The 13,715-nt window shown below is 40.6% G+C and overlaps 2 protein-coding genes across 13 annotated transcripts in view; one reads left to right on the top strand and one right to left on the bottom strand.

Moving 5' to 3' along the window:
- Positions 1-5,288, top strand: part of SGCE (sarcoglycan epsilon) — a 30,379-nt gene extending 25,091 nt beyond the window's left edge. For 4 of the 10 annotated variants that reach the window (XM_083469040.1, XM_083469036.1, XM_083469043.1 and 1 more), the window contains 5 exons: positions 234-445; positions 1,329-1,355; positions 3,161-3,349; positions 3,638-3,681; positions 4,680-5,097. In XM_083469040.1, coding sequence (XP_083325166.1) covers positions 234-445; positions 1,329-1,355; positions 3,161-3,349; positions 3,638-3,681; positions 4,680-4,765 — 558 coding nt within the window. In that variant the 3' untranslated portion in view covers positions 4,766-5,097. Of the gene's footprint in view, positions 1-233; positions 446-1,328; positions 1,356-3,160; positions 3,350-3,637; positions 3,682-4,679 lie in introns of all 10 variants that reach the window. The other 6 variants (XM_083469042.1, XM_083469039.1, XM_083469037.1 and 3 more) reach the window with 3 other exon arrangements.
- A 1,508-nt stretch (positions 5,289-6,796) lies between these two features.
- CASD1 (CAS1 domain containing 1) overlaps positions 6,797-13,715 on the bottom strand; it is a 30,860-nt gene continuing 23,941 nt past the window's right edge. For all 3 annotated transcript variants that reach the window (XM_083469033.1, XM_083469034.1, XM_083469035.1), the window contains 4 exons: positions 12,921-13,061; positions 12,256-12,333; positions 10,605-10,697; positions 6,797-9,776 (listed from right to left, as the gene is read on the bottom strand). In XM_083469033.1, the coding sequence (XP_083325159.1) occupies positions 9,510-9,776; positions 10,605-10,697; positions 12,256-12,333; positions 12,921-13,061 (579 nt within the window). In that variant the 3' untranslated portion in view covers positions 6,797-9,509. The remainder of the gene's footprint in view (positions 9,777-10,604; positions 10,698-12,255; positions 12,334-12,920; positions 13,062-13,715) is intronic.

Raw genomic sequence — 13,715 nt, 5'->3', positions numbered from 1 at the left:
CATGATGTACTTTGAACAGAAAGTGAAGAAAGTGTCTTGATTTTTACGACCAGATTTCTCATACAGACAATGTGTGGTACAAATTTTCCTTAAAAAAGAAAATAGATTCTGGAGGGCTGTTGCTTAAACTCTGCTGTAATGAATGCTCAGTGGTACTGTTTGATGGTTTATGATCCCCATTTTTTCTCCCAAGGTTTTACTGTCTGAAATATATTTTGTCTGTTTGGTATCAGGTTGACAAAACACAGCACGTTTCCACCTATCAAGAAGTGGTCCGTGGAGAAGGGATCTTACCAGATGGTGGCGAGTATAAGCCACCTTCTGAAAGCCTGAAAAGCCGAGACTATTATTCAGACTTCCTCATTACATTGGCAGTGCCCTCCGCAATAGCCCTGGTGCTTTTCCTAATACTTGCTTATATTATGTGCTGCCGAAGGGAAGGCGTGTGAGTACTTTGAAACATTAATCAGTATTTTATAATTGTTTGAGTTTATAAGGTACATGACAAAAAAACAGTAGATGAACTTGATTCAGTTCATAAAAACACAGTCCGTTTTTAGCCTTTTCTAAAACATGCAATAAAATCAAATTACAGCTACCTGTTAACTTTGGAATTAGAAATTTTATTTATTTTTAAAAATTCAAAAACTGAGCAACCCGTTCACAAAACTATTTAACCTGACAGTAATTTGAAGCTAATTAAAGGTAAACATAGTGTCTAACAATTAAAATAAACCTTATTAAGATTGTGAACTGAATTTAGGATTATAAAAGCCAAAAGCATTTTTTGAAAAAATAAAAGCAGCAAGCAACACAATTTCTTCCATTTTACATGCACCTGTTCTGGGAACATTTTAGTCCCGCACCTGTCCTTTTAACGTACATATTCACTTCTCTGTGTACATGTCTTTCATCTATCCCATCTCTTTATGTGCTTTCTTCATCCATGCCTTCTCATAAACCCTGTGGCAAATGCTTCCAAGTTGCACCAACTGGTCATGATCCAAACGAATGTGCAGAAACAGGAACTTGGTGTGCAGCCAACTCTTTCTTTGAATGTTTGCCATTGCTCCTCTCACTGCTGAAGAGGCAACCCTCCCAAATGCAGCTTGCCTCTTCAGCTATTAGAGCTGCAGAAACAAATCTCCAAAGGCAACTCCAGTTGCATGTATAGCTCTCATCTGCACACACCTGCATCTTCTTGAGATCATGATCCATTGCAACAGGACCAGCATTTCCATACCATGACTTATTTCCATCGGCAGTTAGATTTAATGTTCCAAATATCAATGCTATTATTTAATTCATAACTTTTGTTTTATTTTTAGGGAAAAGAGAAACATGCAAACACCAGAGTAAGTGTCTTCTTTCCTGTTATTTTCTCCCATCACTTAATTTTCATTTCCCAGTAGCTTCTCATGCTTCATACATGTATACCATCCTCATTCTCCTTAACTTGTTCTTCATCTTTGTGGTGGCTGCTTTGAAAAATGTAGAATCCTGAGAAACTGAGTAGGTCAAAATAAAAAGGGTTTAAAAGCTCATAATAAAAAGAGGCCAGAATCAGAATATGATTATTCAGTTTTGAGGTTTGTGGTTTGTGATATTACTGTCAACTTCTATAAGGTAACCAAAAAATTATACTCCATAAAACTGCTTTTTAAAGTGAGGCTTCTGTTAATAATTGTTAGCTAACCACAAGAAGCCAAGCTCTAAAACATACTAAATAAAAAGCATTAACATTTGCACTTGGTTACATGGAACAGAATGCTGAAAAGCTCATCATACTTTAGAACAGGAGTGGGCCAATGTTGACAGGTGGGCGGGACCACCTGTTTGTCAATCACCTAACAGCTGATCAGAGGTTGGAGCATCCTTTGAAGATGTACTTGCTGTAACCAACCAGCAGCTGATTGGCGGCTCCCTGAAACCTCTATGAAATCTGTTTGCAGGAAGTGGTTTGAAGCCAAACTGCTGCTTGCAGAGAAGGCAAGCTCCACTACTGCAACCGCGATCCTAAGGAGGTGCCCTCTCGGTGCTGAATAGGCCCTCTCAGAGGTCCAGAGAGTCCCAGGCCACTTCCCGCTTTTGAAATCCCTAGCTCTAATAAAAATTAAAATAACACCCAAAACCAAAATAAGGTACCAAAAATACACAGGGCAAGAATCTGAGCTTGAGGCCAAATCGCCCTCCTGCCCTCCACCCACCCCACTGGGCCTGGTGCTGATCCATGGTGCTGATTGTGGGATCCATGCTGGGCCTAATGAGGCCTGTGGGCTGGACTCTCAGTGGACCACTTCATAGATCCACCCAACCTTCAGCACCAGCATCATAATCAAAGCCAGTGACAAACCCTTGTTACTCTACTCGTTAAATCCAGCCCTAATCAAAAGGGCCTAACAGTAGTGGGTTGAGAACCCTCTGGTTGAGGGCATAGGTCAATGCAAGGCCAGTGGGCAACCAAGGCTTATCCCAGTGCAGCCAAGGTCAAAGAAGACATAATGTTGAATGCCTGATTGAATCAAATACACCTTGTACCTTATTTGCTTCTAAATAACAGTCAGCTGCTTTCTCCATGGTCCCAATGAAAATTGGCACCCCCTCCTTGAAGTTGCTGTTTTTCCCAGGAGAGAAGCTGGCATAGATACCAATGCTTTTCTTGAGGGTTTCTTGCTGGCATCTAAAAAGACCACTGGTTTGAAGCAGGAGGCTCTTACATTCTTAAAGCAGATGTGTATGTGAGAGAGAGAGGGGTGTTATTGAGACCATGATGGTGGAAAAATGGGTTAACAATGTCTTTGGATCACAGGCCTGGTTCTGGTCTCCCCCTCCCCCAGCTGTTACTCAGAAGAAATTAGGCACATTAATTGCAGTGATGCATCTAGCTTGTGCCCAGATCTTCTTGCTGAAAGCACAGGGAAAACTTGGGTAGACTGGATATAACCTGCCAGTGCTCTGTGACCTAACCCCTCTAAAAGTAATTTCCAATTATTATTTTTTAATCCAGTATATGCTATTTATAAACCTTGTCGTTTACACCGATGCTGTGGTAATCTGGCTTTAAGTGGCTTTAAATGTCTGTATATGTTTGTACTCTTTCTTTCCACAACGCTAGCAATTCTATTAAATATGGGGGGGATGTTGTTTCCTTTTGATCTAGCATCCAGCTGGTCCACCACAGTGCCATTCAGAAATCCACCAAAGAACTTCGGGAGATGTCCAAAAACAGAGAGATAGCCTGGCCTCTCTCAACGCTGCCTGTGTTTCACCCAGTCACTGGGGAGATTGTGCCACCGGTTCACCCTGACAGCTATGACAACACTAGCATGCCACTGATGCAAACACAGCAGTAAGTATCACTCTTGGTGCCTAACACTGGGAGTTTGAGTTTTGTGGTGCTTCTGCTGATTTCTTCCATGGTGGTGGTGCTGTTGCCATCTCATTCTATAGGATGATTTGGCTCTTGCGTTTAAATAGCAAAGCTCTGGCTACACATTCCACTAACAACCCTTTCCCTAAGCAGAAGCCTTGGAGGCTTTTACTGTTTAGAGTTCAAAATAGCATATAATCATTTTAAAGAGGCATTATTATTATTATTATTATTATTATTATTATTATTATTATTATTTATTTGTAGGAACCTGCCACATCAGACTCAGATTCCGCAGCAGCAAACGGAAGGTGACTTTTTAAATTATTTCTCGAAAAGGCAGAATATGACCTAGTTATCAACAAGTGCTCACAAACTCATCGCAGCATTCTTGTTCCCTTCCGCATTTTGCAGGGGCCAGGTTTCCCAAAGTTAATAGCAGAGGGGTGGGAAATGAGGAGCAGGGTGTGAGAAAGCTTTGTATTGCATAGGCCATAAGAGTAAGAATTAACAAAATTTAGATGGCACCTGTGAGATGCAATAGTTGAAACGGAAAAGAGTGAACTGAAATCTCCAATCAATATCACTTCCATGGAAATGAATGGCAAACCTATCAATGGGTATCAGCTTGCCACACAGAACCACCCTTGCCTTGCCTTGCCTTCCCCCCACATGCTGTTTTGCGGTCCTCCTGGCCCTCCCCAAGCCAGAGTTCATTAAAATAATCCTGTCCTGCCTGCAACCCCCCTTTTCTCACTTTTCCCTTGGGAAATGTGCTCCACACTGGTGGGGTTTAGTGCTATGAATGGGTCTAATTATTCCTTGCGCAGCCCAATTATTTCTTAGTTGCTCCCAAGTCCCTCAACTCAAGTGAGCTGCACGGGATGAAAATGAGTGTTTCTTCTGTCACAAATCTACAGAATTCTTGGTGATTTGCATAACCATAAAATAAAACAGCAAAATCAAGGTTAATCAGAGAATCATTCAAATAGAACAAAGTCAGCAGTGAGTTTTGGGGAAACTTGGCATAAGTTTTTGTAGACTTGAGTCAATGCATCAAAGGCAATGTGTAGCTAACAACTTGAGCTATCCATTCATGCATCTATCTGATGGCCTCTTGGCCTCAGCGCCTTATGCTGCATAGTATTTGATAGTCTTTCAGGTACCACAAGGCCCCTTATTGTTTTTGCTGCAATGGGGAAAATATGAGCACACTTTTCAAGGTGTTGGGTGACCTGTACAGGAATCCACTTTGAGGGGGCTTGTTTTCAAAAGTTTTGTTTTTTATTACTGCTTTCGGGGACTAAAGGAGAATTTCGTATGACAACCTTCCAAAGATTAGAGGCAAGTATTACATACAGTATTCTGCTCTCTCGCTGTTGGAAAACCAAATGATAGAATGAAGCACATTTTACTATGAACTGTACATGTTGATTCTAGATTTGATTTGGGTGGTCACTCTCCCAAAAGATTAGGCACCCTAAGACTTGCATTGCAGATGAAAGTGATCTATGAAGTTATTGTGTAAGGATTCTTATTTAAAGGTGAACGAAGCTGACCTGCAATTCTCTAACTGTAAAATTAAAACCATGTTGACTATTGATCTTTCTAACACCTTTTTGTGAATTGTCATTCACAGGTAAATGGTATACCTGAGGAAAGAAAACTTACAGAGGCGATTAATTTGTAATTAAATAAAACCGCCAATATCATCTTTTATTTCCTTATCTGCTTCAGTGATGCTTGAGTTTTTCTGATGGCGTATGCATGCCTCGTGTTAAATATTCCAGTGTCAGATGGTAATCATTTCCATATTACTAAATTGACTGTATTTTTTTGTACTTTGGACACTTTCAACAAATTTATAAAATGGTAACTTTTATATTTGTTATATTTAAAATAAACAAATATTAAACTATTGGCTCTTTCTTACATGGATTATAAAGCAGTATATACTATGCAAAGGAGAGAAATGTTAGGACTTAAGAGATATGAAGGCCACAGGGAAAGATTTATTTGGGGGGTGGGAGATTTCCTCACATTTTTTCTGTGTTTCTTCTTCTTCTGGATCTTCGCATCTCTAGTTAGTCTCATGAGTAATTTCTGAATAATTCTTAGGAAAAAGAATAATCTTGGCACAACACATGCTGTTATTGTGTTGAGAACTGCTGGGTTAGGTAGTTACTGTCAGCGCTGCCTCAGGTCCTAGCTCACAGAGGACCAACGCCAGTTGCTCTTTATAAACAAAAGTCTTTATTGTGGTTCATTGTTGGTTTGACATCCGTAGCGCGCAGCGCTACGTCTGAGTCCTTAGACCAGCGAAGCTCCGTCTGACTCCTCCCCGCCCATACACCAGTTCAAGACCCGAGCTTTGCTCCACCTTTTCCTCTCCTCCTTCTGCTCCTTTCTCCTCCGGGTCCTCCTGCCCTCTGGGGTTACCTCCTTCCTACTCTCTTCGGAGGCAGATTCTTCTGACTCCTCCCCACCCTTCCGGCGGGCTTTAGGACCTGGCTCCCAATCCTGGTTTTCTGCTGGCCCGCGCGCCTCCACATTTGAACTTGGCGCGCGCGCCCAGCCGCCTACTTTCCTCCTAACGGCTACACTGCTCCCCCCACTGCTTTCTCCTTCAGGGAGGCTGGCCGGACCTGCTCTTCCCTCCGCCCCTCCACTCTCTGACGGAGGCGTGGTCAGTCCAGCCTCTCTCTCTCCTCCTGCAGGAGGCTCTTGTTTTAATCCTTGGGCTTCCCCCCCCCCCCGCTACGCTCTGGTGGGGAAGCTATCCCTGATTTCCAGCTGCCGCTTGGAGACTCCCCACTGGCCCCCCCTTGCCCTGCCTTTGGGGGCCCCCTTCTGGGAATCCTCTGATTCGCTGGAGAGACTCATGGAATCTCTCTGATCACTGGCATACCCTCCTGAACTCCCCTCAGATTGTTCCCCTTCGCTCTCCATCTCCTCCTTCCCCTGTGGCTCTGCCCCTGAGCCCATGACAGTTACATTTACTTTAAATCACGGCAGAAGCATGCTAAATAGCCAATGTGACCTTGACATAATGCTAAAATAGTCCTTTATATGCTTATGTGGCTGGTTTACTTATTTCAACCTATGGTAATAACTGGAAAAAATGAGCACTCAAGTGCTATCAGAATATAGTCTGCTGAGTAAGCAATTTTGAAATCTGTAGCTACACTGCCATTCAGAAGTTGGCAGGCAAAAAGTGAATTACTGGCAGAAACCTTTGGTTAGTGCAATCCTTAAAGATCGTCCCCTAACAGTTCATCTGCAATTTTCTGCATAACCCCAATGTTTGTATTATTTCAGTATTCTCACAAATTAGAATACAGAATTCTAATCAAGTATTAGACTCCTTAGAAAAAAATACCACACATACACACTTCTGCTTAATTGATGCTCCTTCCAGTACAAAAATAGGCACCCACAGCACACTTATTTAATGTTTAAATTACTTCATATTTTTCACATAACTTTAAAAGAAAATATATTTTATCCACATACAGTAATAGCAAACAAGTGCAATATTTCAAACCTAAAAAATAATCTTTAACCAAATCTGTACAACAGATAAATAAAATATCTACAATACTTGGTTTATAAACATAACAAAGTTCCCACCCCTAAGTAAAGACATCTCACTCCTTAAATGTTACAAGTCAATTGTACATGCAGCCCACGGGCTTGCCAACCTTCACTGGCTTAGCTAAACTGAAGTGAAAAACAAAAAAATGCAACAATCAGTGGCGAAGAACAGTTTTACACGATTGTGAATAAACTGGCAACTGTGTATGGAGCTTGCACACTGTAGTTTGTTAACAGTGCAAGGGAGACAGTTCAACTTGAGCATTAAATGAATTTCATTTGAGATCCATCATTTATTTAGCGGGATCCTACCCCTCCCCCCCAATTATATTTAAATTTGATTTTCTGTGACAGGATTCCAAAGTTGCCCCTGTCAAAAGTATACATCAGAAACACAGCCCAAAAATGAAAGGCCATACTGTTTCATTATTACCTAGAATTGTGTGTATGCATCGAAACCAATACTGTCTTCATTCTTTCAAGCCCTAAAATCATATGCAGCATACAAGCGTAGCAGAGACAACCACTGAGGCCAAGACTCAAAAGGATCAAGCACCCCACTCCCAGGTGTGCACCTATATTTCTTTTAGCCAAAGTCTCTCTGTAAAAGTTACCTCCCCCCAGCAATCCAAAAATGCTATTTAAAACTCCCATCAATGGGGTCTGGGCACAAGAACTTTATAAAGGGTGAAGATATCACTGGTAGATGCTCACTATTTCCCTACAAGAAGCCCCAAACTGCCTGTTGAAATTGGCACTGCTCAAACAGCAATTTGAGATACTCCAGGGACAGCTTCTGAAAAGGAAGCTAAGCATGAAATTTGAATCAAACCCCTACATGATATACAGATATTAGGATGGTGTCTAGAATTTGTACCGTACTTGTCCTATTACTACTTTAATGTACCTTGAGGCTGCCCAAAATACGGCTAGAATCATGAATTCAAAAGGATAAAAATAATTCAGCTCCATTATGCTGCAATCTGTTCCTTCAACCTGCACTGCTGGAGTTTCCACATCTGCACAGCACGCTTAAGATTGTAACTAGGCTAAATTGAGAACATTAGAAATGATGTGATCCTAAAGGCCAGAACAGAAAACTAACATTTTAGAATGTAAAGCTTGTTTAATCTATCCATTAAGGATAGAAAAACTATGCTGATTTTAACACACTGTCTGGCTGCAGCCCTTTAAAAATAGTCACTAGTAAAATACTCATGTACTCTAATGCAAGATAATAACCTCTTCCTACCAAAATGAAAAAAACATCAGGATCATAATACTCATAGCTAGGTACCTGACCTCTACACTGAAGTGTGTGTGATATAAACATTTCCAATTCCTATGCAGTTGCTTGCAGCTGGAGAAGGGGCACAGTTGAATAATATCCTAGCTGCCTCATTTTTTTTACAGGGTGTGAGTACAATCCTATGACAGGTGACAAAAGGAAAACGTGATAGGAGAGGGGCAGAGGACTTTTCATTTTCAGTGAAATTTGGAAACCAATATTGTAAGATACAAAGCACTGATTATGTAAACTAAAAACAGTGATGAAAAAGCAATGATTTTAGAAAAATCAACATGAGAGCACTCAAACATTAAAAATTAATGTTAATTATGAAAACTTAGGAAAATGAATGAAAATGGATCGTTGAAATGCTATGTTATACACTTTGTAAACATGGATAAGATTATAAATTAATGTGATTTTCCTCCAGTGCTTGAAGGCTTTCCTAGATATGTAGTAGCCATAGAAAACCAGTAATCCAGGGGTAGCAATGTTACGGACTATAATTCCCCATCAGCCCCAGCCAGCAGATAATGGGAGCTGCTCACAAAATGGTGGGGGGTGGGTGTCAAATTGGCTACCACTGCATTAATCAGAAAAAAGTTACTAACCTCTTACTTTCAGAAACACTCCAAAAATTGTAAGAAAAACCTGACCACACACTGATGCTGAATTCTTTAAAGAAAAGGCTACAGCTGTTAATCCATTTAACACGGTGCTGTCCACAAATAATAAACTGGCTTCCTTAAGTAAACTGACAGGAATTTAACTGCCTTTAAGGCTCCAGGATCAGGGTCTGTTTTACTTCTTGCAATAAAAGCAGTTCTTTGAAACATACAAATACATCAGTTATGATATGCTAGTAATTATTAACAAGTTTGATAATGTCTCAACGTAAAATTGACGCAATAGTCTCTAAATGCCTCTTGAGCAAATCACACTCCATTCTTTAATTCTCGAGAGAGATGTAAACCAGAAAAACGCTCAAGTAGAAAATATGTCTTTTTTCACACGCAGTAGTATACAGTGTGTTTCTGTTTCTTCTTCCTTTAATGGGTGGATATCCCACTGCAAAGGGGTGACATTGCCACCATGTATATGTTCAGTTGCCTTCATTTTGATAGCTTTCCTTCGTTGCCCAGACACAGAGAAGTTGTGGTTGGTTTGTGTAATTCCAGTTGATTTTTATTTCTTTAGTTTTGGGCTCAGGCAAACACAATGTAAGCTTGAAGCGAAGCTTTTCGGATTTATTGAACGCTAATGCCTGGATTGTTCTTGAAATGCCGATAGAAAGAGAAGTCCAGAAAAAAATCCACCCACACAGAGCAACCTTTTCAGCAGAATTGCATTATCTTTCGGAACAACCATCTGTGCAAGATCATTTGTGATCAGGGAAATTTCATGCGCCACACACACAAATATAAAAGTGCTGACAATAATGTTGAGCATGGGATTGCCAGGAATTAGAACCAAGATCCCCTTGGTATCTGCTGCCAGCCAGATATGGTACTGACAGATGAAGAGCTGGAAAAGAAGAAAAAATGAAGTTAGAATTGCATTTATCATGAAAATAAGCTTTAAAAGCCCAAAGTTGGTTTGGAACACTAGGCAAATATGCTATAAATCGTATGATATCTGACATGTTTGTGTCACAAGAGCAACAAAGACTTTAATACAGGCTAAAGTCTTATGCAGAAATGCCAACAGGATTTCCTGGGTCTGGTACGTGGACCATGCGCTCTGCCCCACTTGCAAAAGAGGGCACAAGGTCCCAAAAGTTTGCATATACTTTGTGTCCTAGGCAAATTTGTGTCCTCTCTGGCAGGCATGGCTTCAAAATGAATTAGGGGCCAAAAAATAATATCTACCACCCAGGTGGTCAACAGGCAAAATTCACCCCACCCCCTTTTAATTCTACATCCATACTAGAAAATGTTTAACCTGTTGAATTTTTGCTTGACACAACTGTTAAAGACACAAGAGTCCTCTGCCTCAGTGTCCCCCAGAAACCATGCACAGAACTCTAGCTTCATGAGTTGTAAGCCAGCTGTTGCTGTGCAGGTCTTTCATCACTTTGTATTAGGTTGGTTACATTGCTGGTATTTCAGGTGGTAGCTGAGATGGATTTAAGATTGACAGCACCAAATTCAAGATGCCCATAGCTGGACAAATTCAAAATTGCTTCGTTAAAAAATGAAGCGGTATATTAGAGGAACATTTTTGTGCCTCTATATAGTACAGCCACCCAATTCTCGATTGTACATAATGCCAGATAACAAATCGACTAAAGTTTTATTGTAAACAGACTTAAGTGTTTGATCCTTTAAATTACAATAAAATTATACTACTTGCCTCAAGGGAAATTCTGCCAAACCAAGCGAAAAATGAACTATATACAGAACGTGCATAGCCAGGTATATTCCTGATAAGGATAAAAGCTAAAATCTGAAAGACAAAAGAAGCTGCGTGAAAAGATGTTTTAGGCTGCAATCCTGTTCACTTAGCTGTAAATAAATCCTTCTAAACTCAATGGTTCTGAACAGACAGCCTAAGATTGGATTAATAGCACATCTATTGAACGTATTTCATACATTTCATAAAATGCAAAACCTACTGGCTTTCAAACTGTGGTGCAGAACTGCGTTCTGTGAGTAGTAATCAGAATTCTGCAATGTGAAGATTGGGGGGTGGGGGTGGAATGAAGATCCTAGTCTTGTACAATTGCTTCTACTGAAAAACAGTATGGCCTTTGCAAAGAAATGTATTAGATATCAAACAGCTATTGTCCCAATAAAAGACTAAGCAGTAGCTGAGCATATGAGAATGAGCCTGTGTGAGGCTCGGCCTCATGCACCTCCTGCTCTCCATCCAGCAAAGTTGTGAGGAAACTGGAAGCAGCTACTTCCTGGTTTAAACGAACCACAGTTTGTTTTGCATCCCAACGGAGCCAAACTGTGATTTGTTCAAACTATGGTTCATCAACACAAGCTGGGAAGCAAAACCTGTCTCAAAAAGCCAGTTTATGTAATTCTAACCTATTTTTTTTTAGCATTACATATGAATCAGGCCTCACTGAGCACCCCGACATATATATGAGAAAACTAACAAATACTGTGTCCCATCAGCCCCAGACGACATGGCCAATGGGCAGGGATGATGGGAGATGTAGTCAACAATCTCTTGAAGGCCCAAGGCTCCCCATCCCCGCATTACGGGATCACACTCTAGCTTGGCTAGGAAACTGAGAACAAGGTGGGAGAAGGCCAATGAAGGGAGCTCAGCTGGAGCTCAAGTGGACACCAGTCCTCTTGTCAATGTTTCTTATTGTAAGCTCTGGGACAAAGAATTTCAGGCCAGATTTCTTCAGTCTAAGTAACTGGATGCAACACACTTCGGGGAAGGGGGGGGAATGAAGTTCTGTCCCTGAGGCTCTTCTGTAATGAGGGAACAGTCTCGTCATTTGATAGGGGAATGTCAGCCTCCCGAAGAGAGAGATGGCTAGATGTGTGGGTTTTGGCACCTGACTGCCATATTGCCCGAACCCTGTGCATAGGGACCTGCAGTCTTCAGCCCAACTCTAATCATTTTATCATGTATTTTGAGATTGTCAGTCTGCAAAAAAGGGACTTGTTTTAATTAATGGCATGTGTGCTGCTCTTTGGTTGAAGAGTGGAATAAAATGCTCTAAAATAAATAAATTGCAGACCTATTGCTATCACAGTAGTGCCATTATGTTCAAATGCTCTTACTTTGCTTTGTCTGAACATATTTAAGATCAACCACACAAGTGGGCGAGAGGGAACTACCCCAGACAATTGAACTATGTGCGGCAATCTAAGGTGCACAAAACACCTTAGACTGCTGCACATTGTTTGACACTGCTCCACCATTACTTGTGAAGGCCAGCTTTCTCAGTAGTTTTGTAAGCCTTAGCACTTTACATCCTGGGTGAGTGTTTATAATCAAAGACTGTACTTACAAGCAACAAAGGGAACACAATTACCTGCACAACTGAAACCGAAGGATGCATTTCATTGCACTCAGTTTTATTTTTACAACTGCTGGCCCATATAGAGTACGTCTAAAATATAAACATATATATTATTATACATTTATTTATTTATACCCTGCCTTTTCCCCTGACTAGGACTCAAGGTGGCTTACAGATAAAAATAAGAATAGCTAAAAACATAGGGGGGAATAGTTAAAAACAATTAAACACTAATAGAATTAAAACTACATATATGGAGGATACATCAAAGAACACAATTATTTTGCAGTGCTAGAAATGAAATTAGTTTATTCAGCGGAACAGCAGTGTTGGCCCTACAAATTACACTTTGACTGTAATCCTATGCAAGCATACCAGGAAGTAAGCCAAATAAAATGGTGTTTAATCCTGAATAAACCTGCACAGATTTGGAGCCTTAGAAATGGTTTTCTTCTGTGTTGAAATACCCGATGCCTCCCCCCCCCCCCCGAAGTTCTCTACTTTATTCAGTGTAGTTGGGCAAAACTCTTAAAAACAATGTCAGCAGACCAATAACCTTGGGTTCTTATGGCATGCCTAAGACTTGCTACTAATTTTCATGAAGACTGTCCCCACTTTCAGTAACTATTCAGGAATTAAGAGAGACAATAGCTGAGTAAGGTATCTCAAAAACTTACCAAAAAAGAAACAACTGAAATAAATAATAAAACATTTGAAACTTTGCTTGGAAAGAGTGGCTCCCCCTTTCCTTCTGAGAGGACTTGCTGTTTTTGAAATGTTAGATAAATAAAAGCAAACAACATCCCATGAAAAATGACCTGCAAGAGAAAGGAAGAACTGCTCACTTGAAGGATATAGCAAAGGTGCAATTAAGAAGACAGTTCAGTTCAGGTACCCACATGTAATGGGCACATTCACCAACAATGCCTGAATTTAAAGAACCAATGCCAGTCTCTTAAGGTGCAACAGGATGAAGTTAGTCTCTCTGGGTCAGGCAAAAGTGCCCAATGTGCTCAGTCTATCATGTATTACTGAGCAACTGTCTAATATACAAAACTACAGACCAAGGATTTACAGCAGCTCTGGGGAACCTGTGTAGAGCCTCCTGAGATTATCTGATTCCAACTGCTATCAGCCTCAGCCAGCATGGACAACAATCAGGATTTGTGGGAGCTGTAGTTTGGCAACATCTGGAGGCCACAGGTCCCCTACCACTGGCTTACAGCCACTAATTTGCATTTGCTGAGATTTGCTGCATACATTTTCATAAATAGAGACAGCTAGTGAAATAACCAGAGCAATTTACTAAACTTTTTTCTTCTTTAATTTCATTTTTCATTTAGTTCAGATTCCTGCATTCCAGGGGGTTGGACTAGATGACCCTCGGGTTCCATTCCAACTCTACAATTTTATGATTTGCAGAGTGAGATCATGATTTGTTTTCACTCGCCTAAGACTGGCAGCCATAATTG

The sequence above is a fragment of the Podarcis liolepis genome (assembly GCF_965112155.1).
Source record: "Podarcis liolepis genome assembly, chromosome: 12".
NCBI classification, from domain to species: Eukaryota; Metazoa; Chordata; class Lepidosauria; order Squamata; family Lacertidae; genus Podarcis; species Podarcis liolepis.
This window is presented reverse-complemented; position numbering and strand designations above follow the sequence as displayed.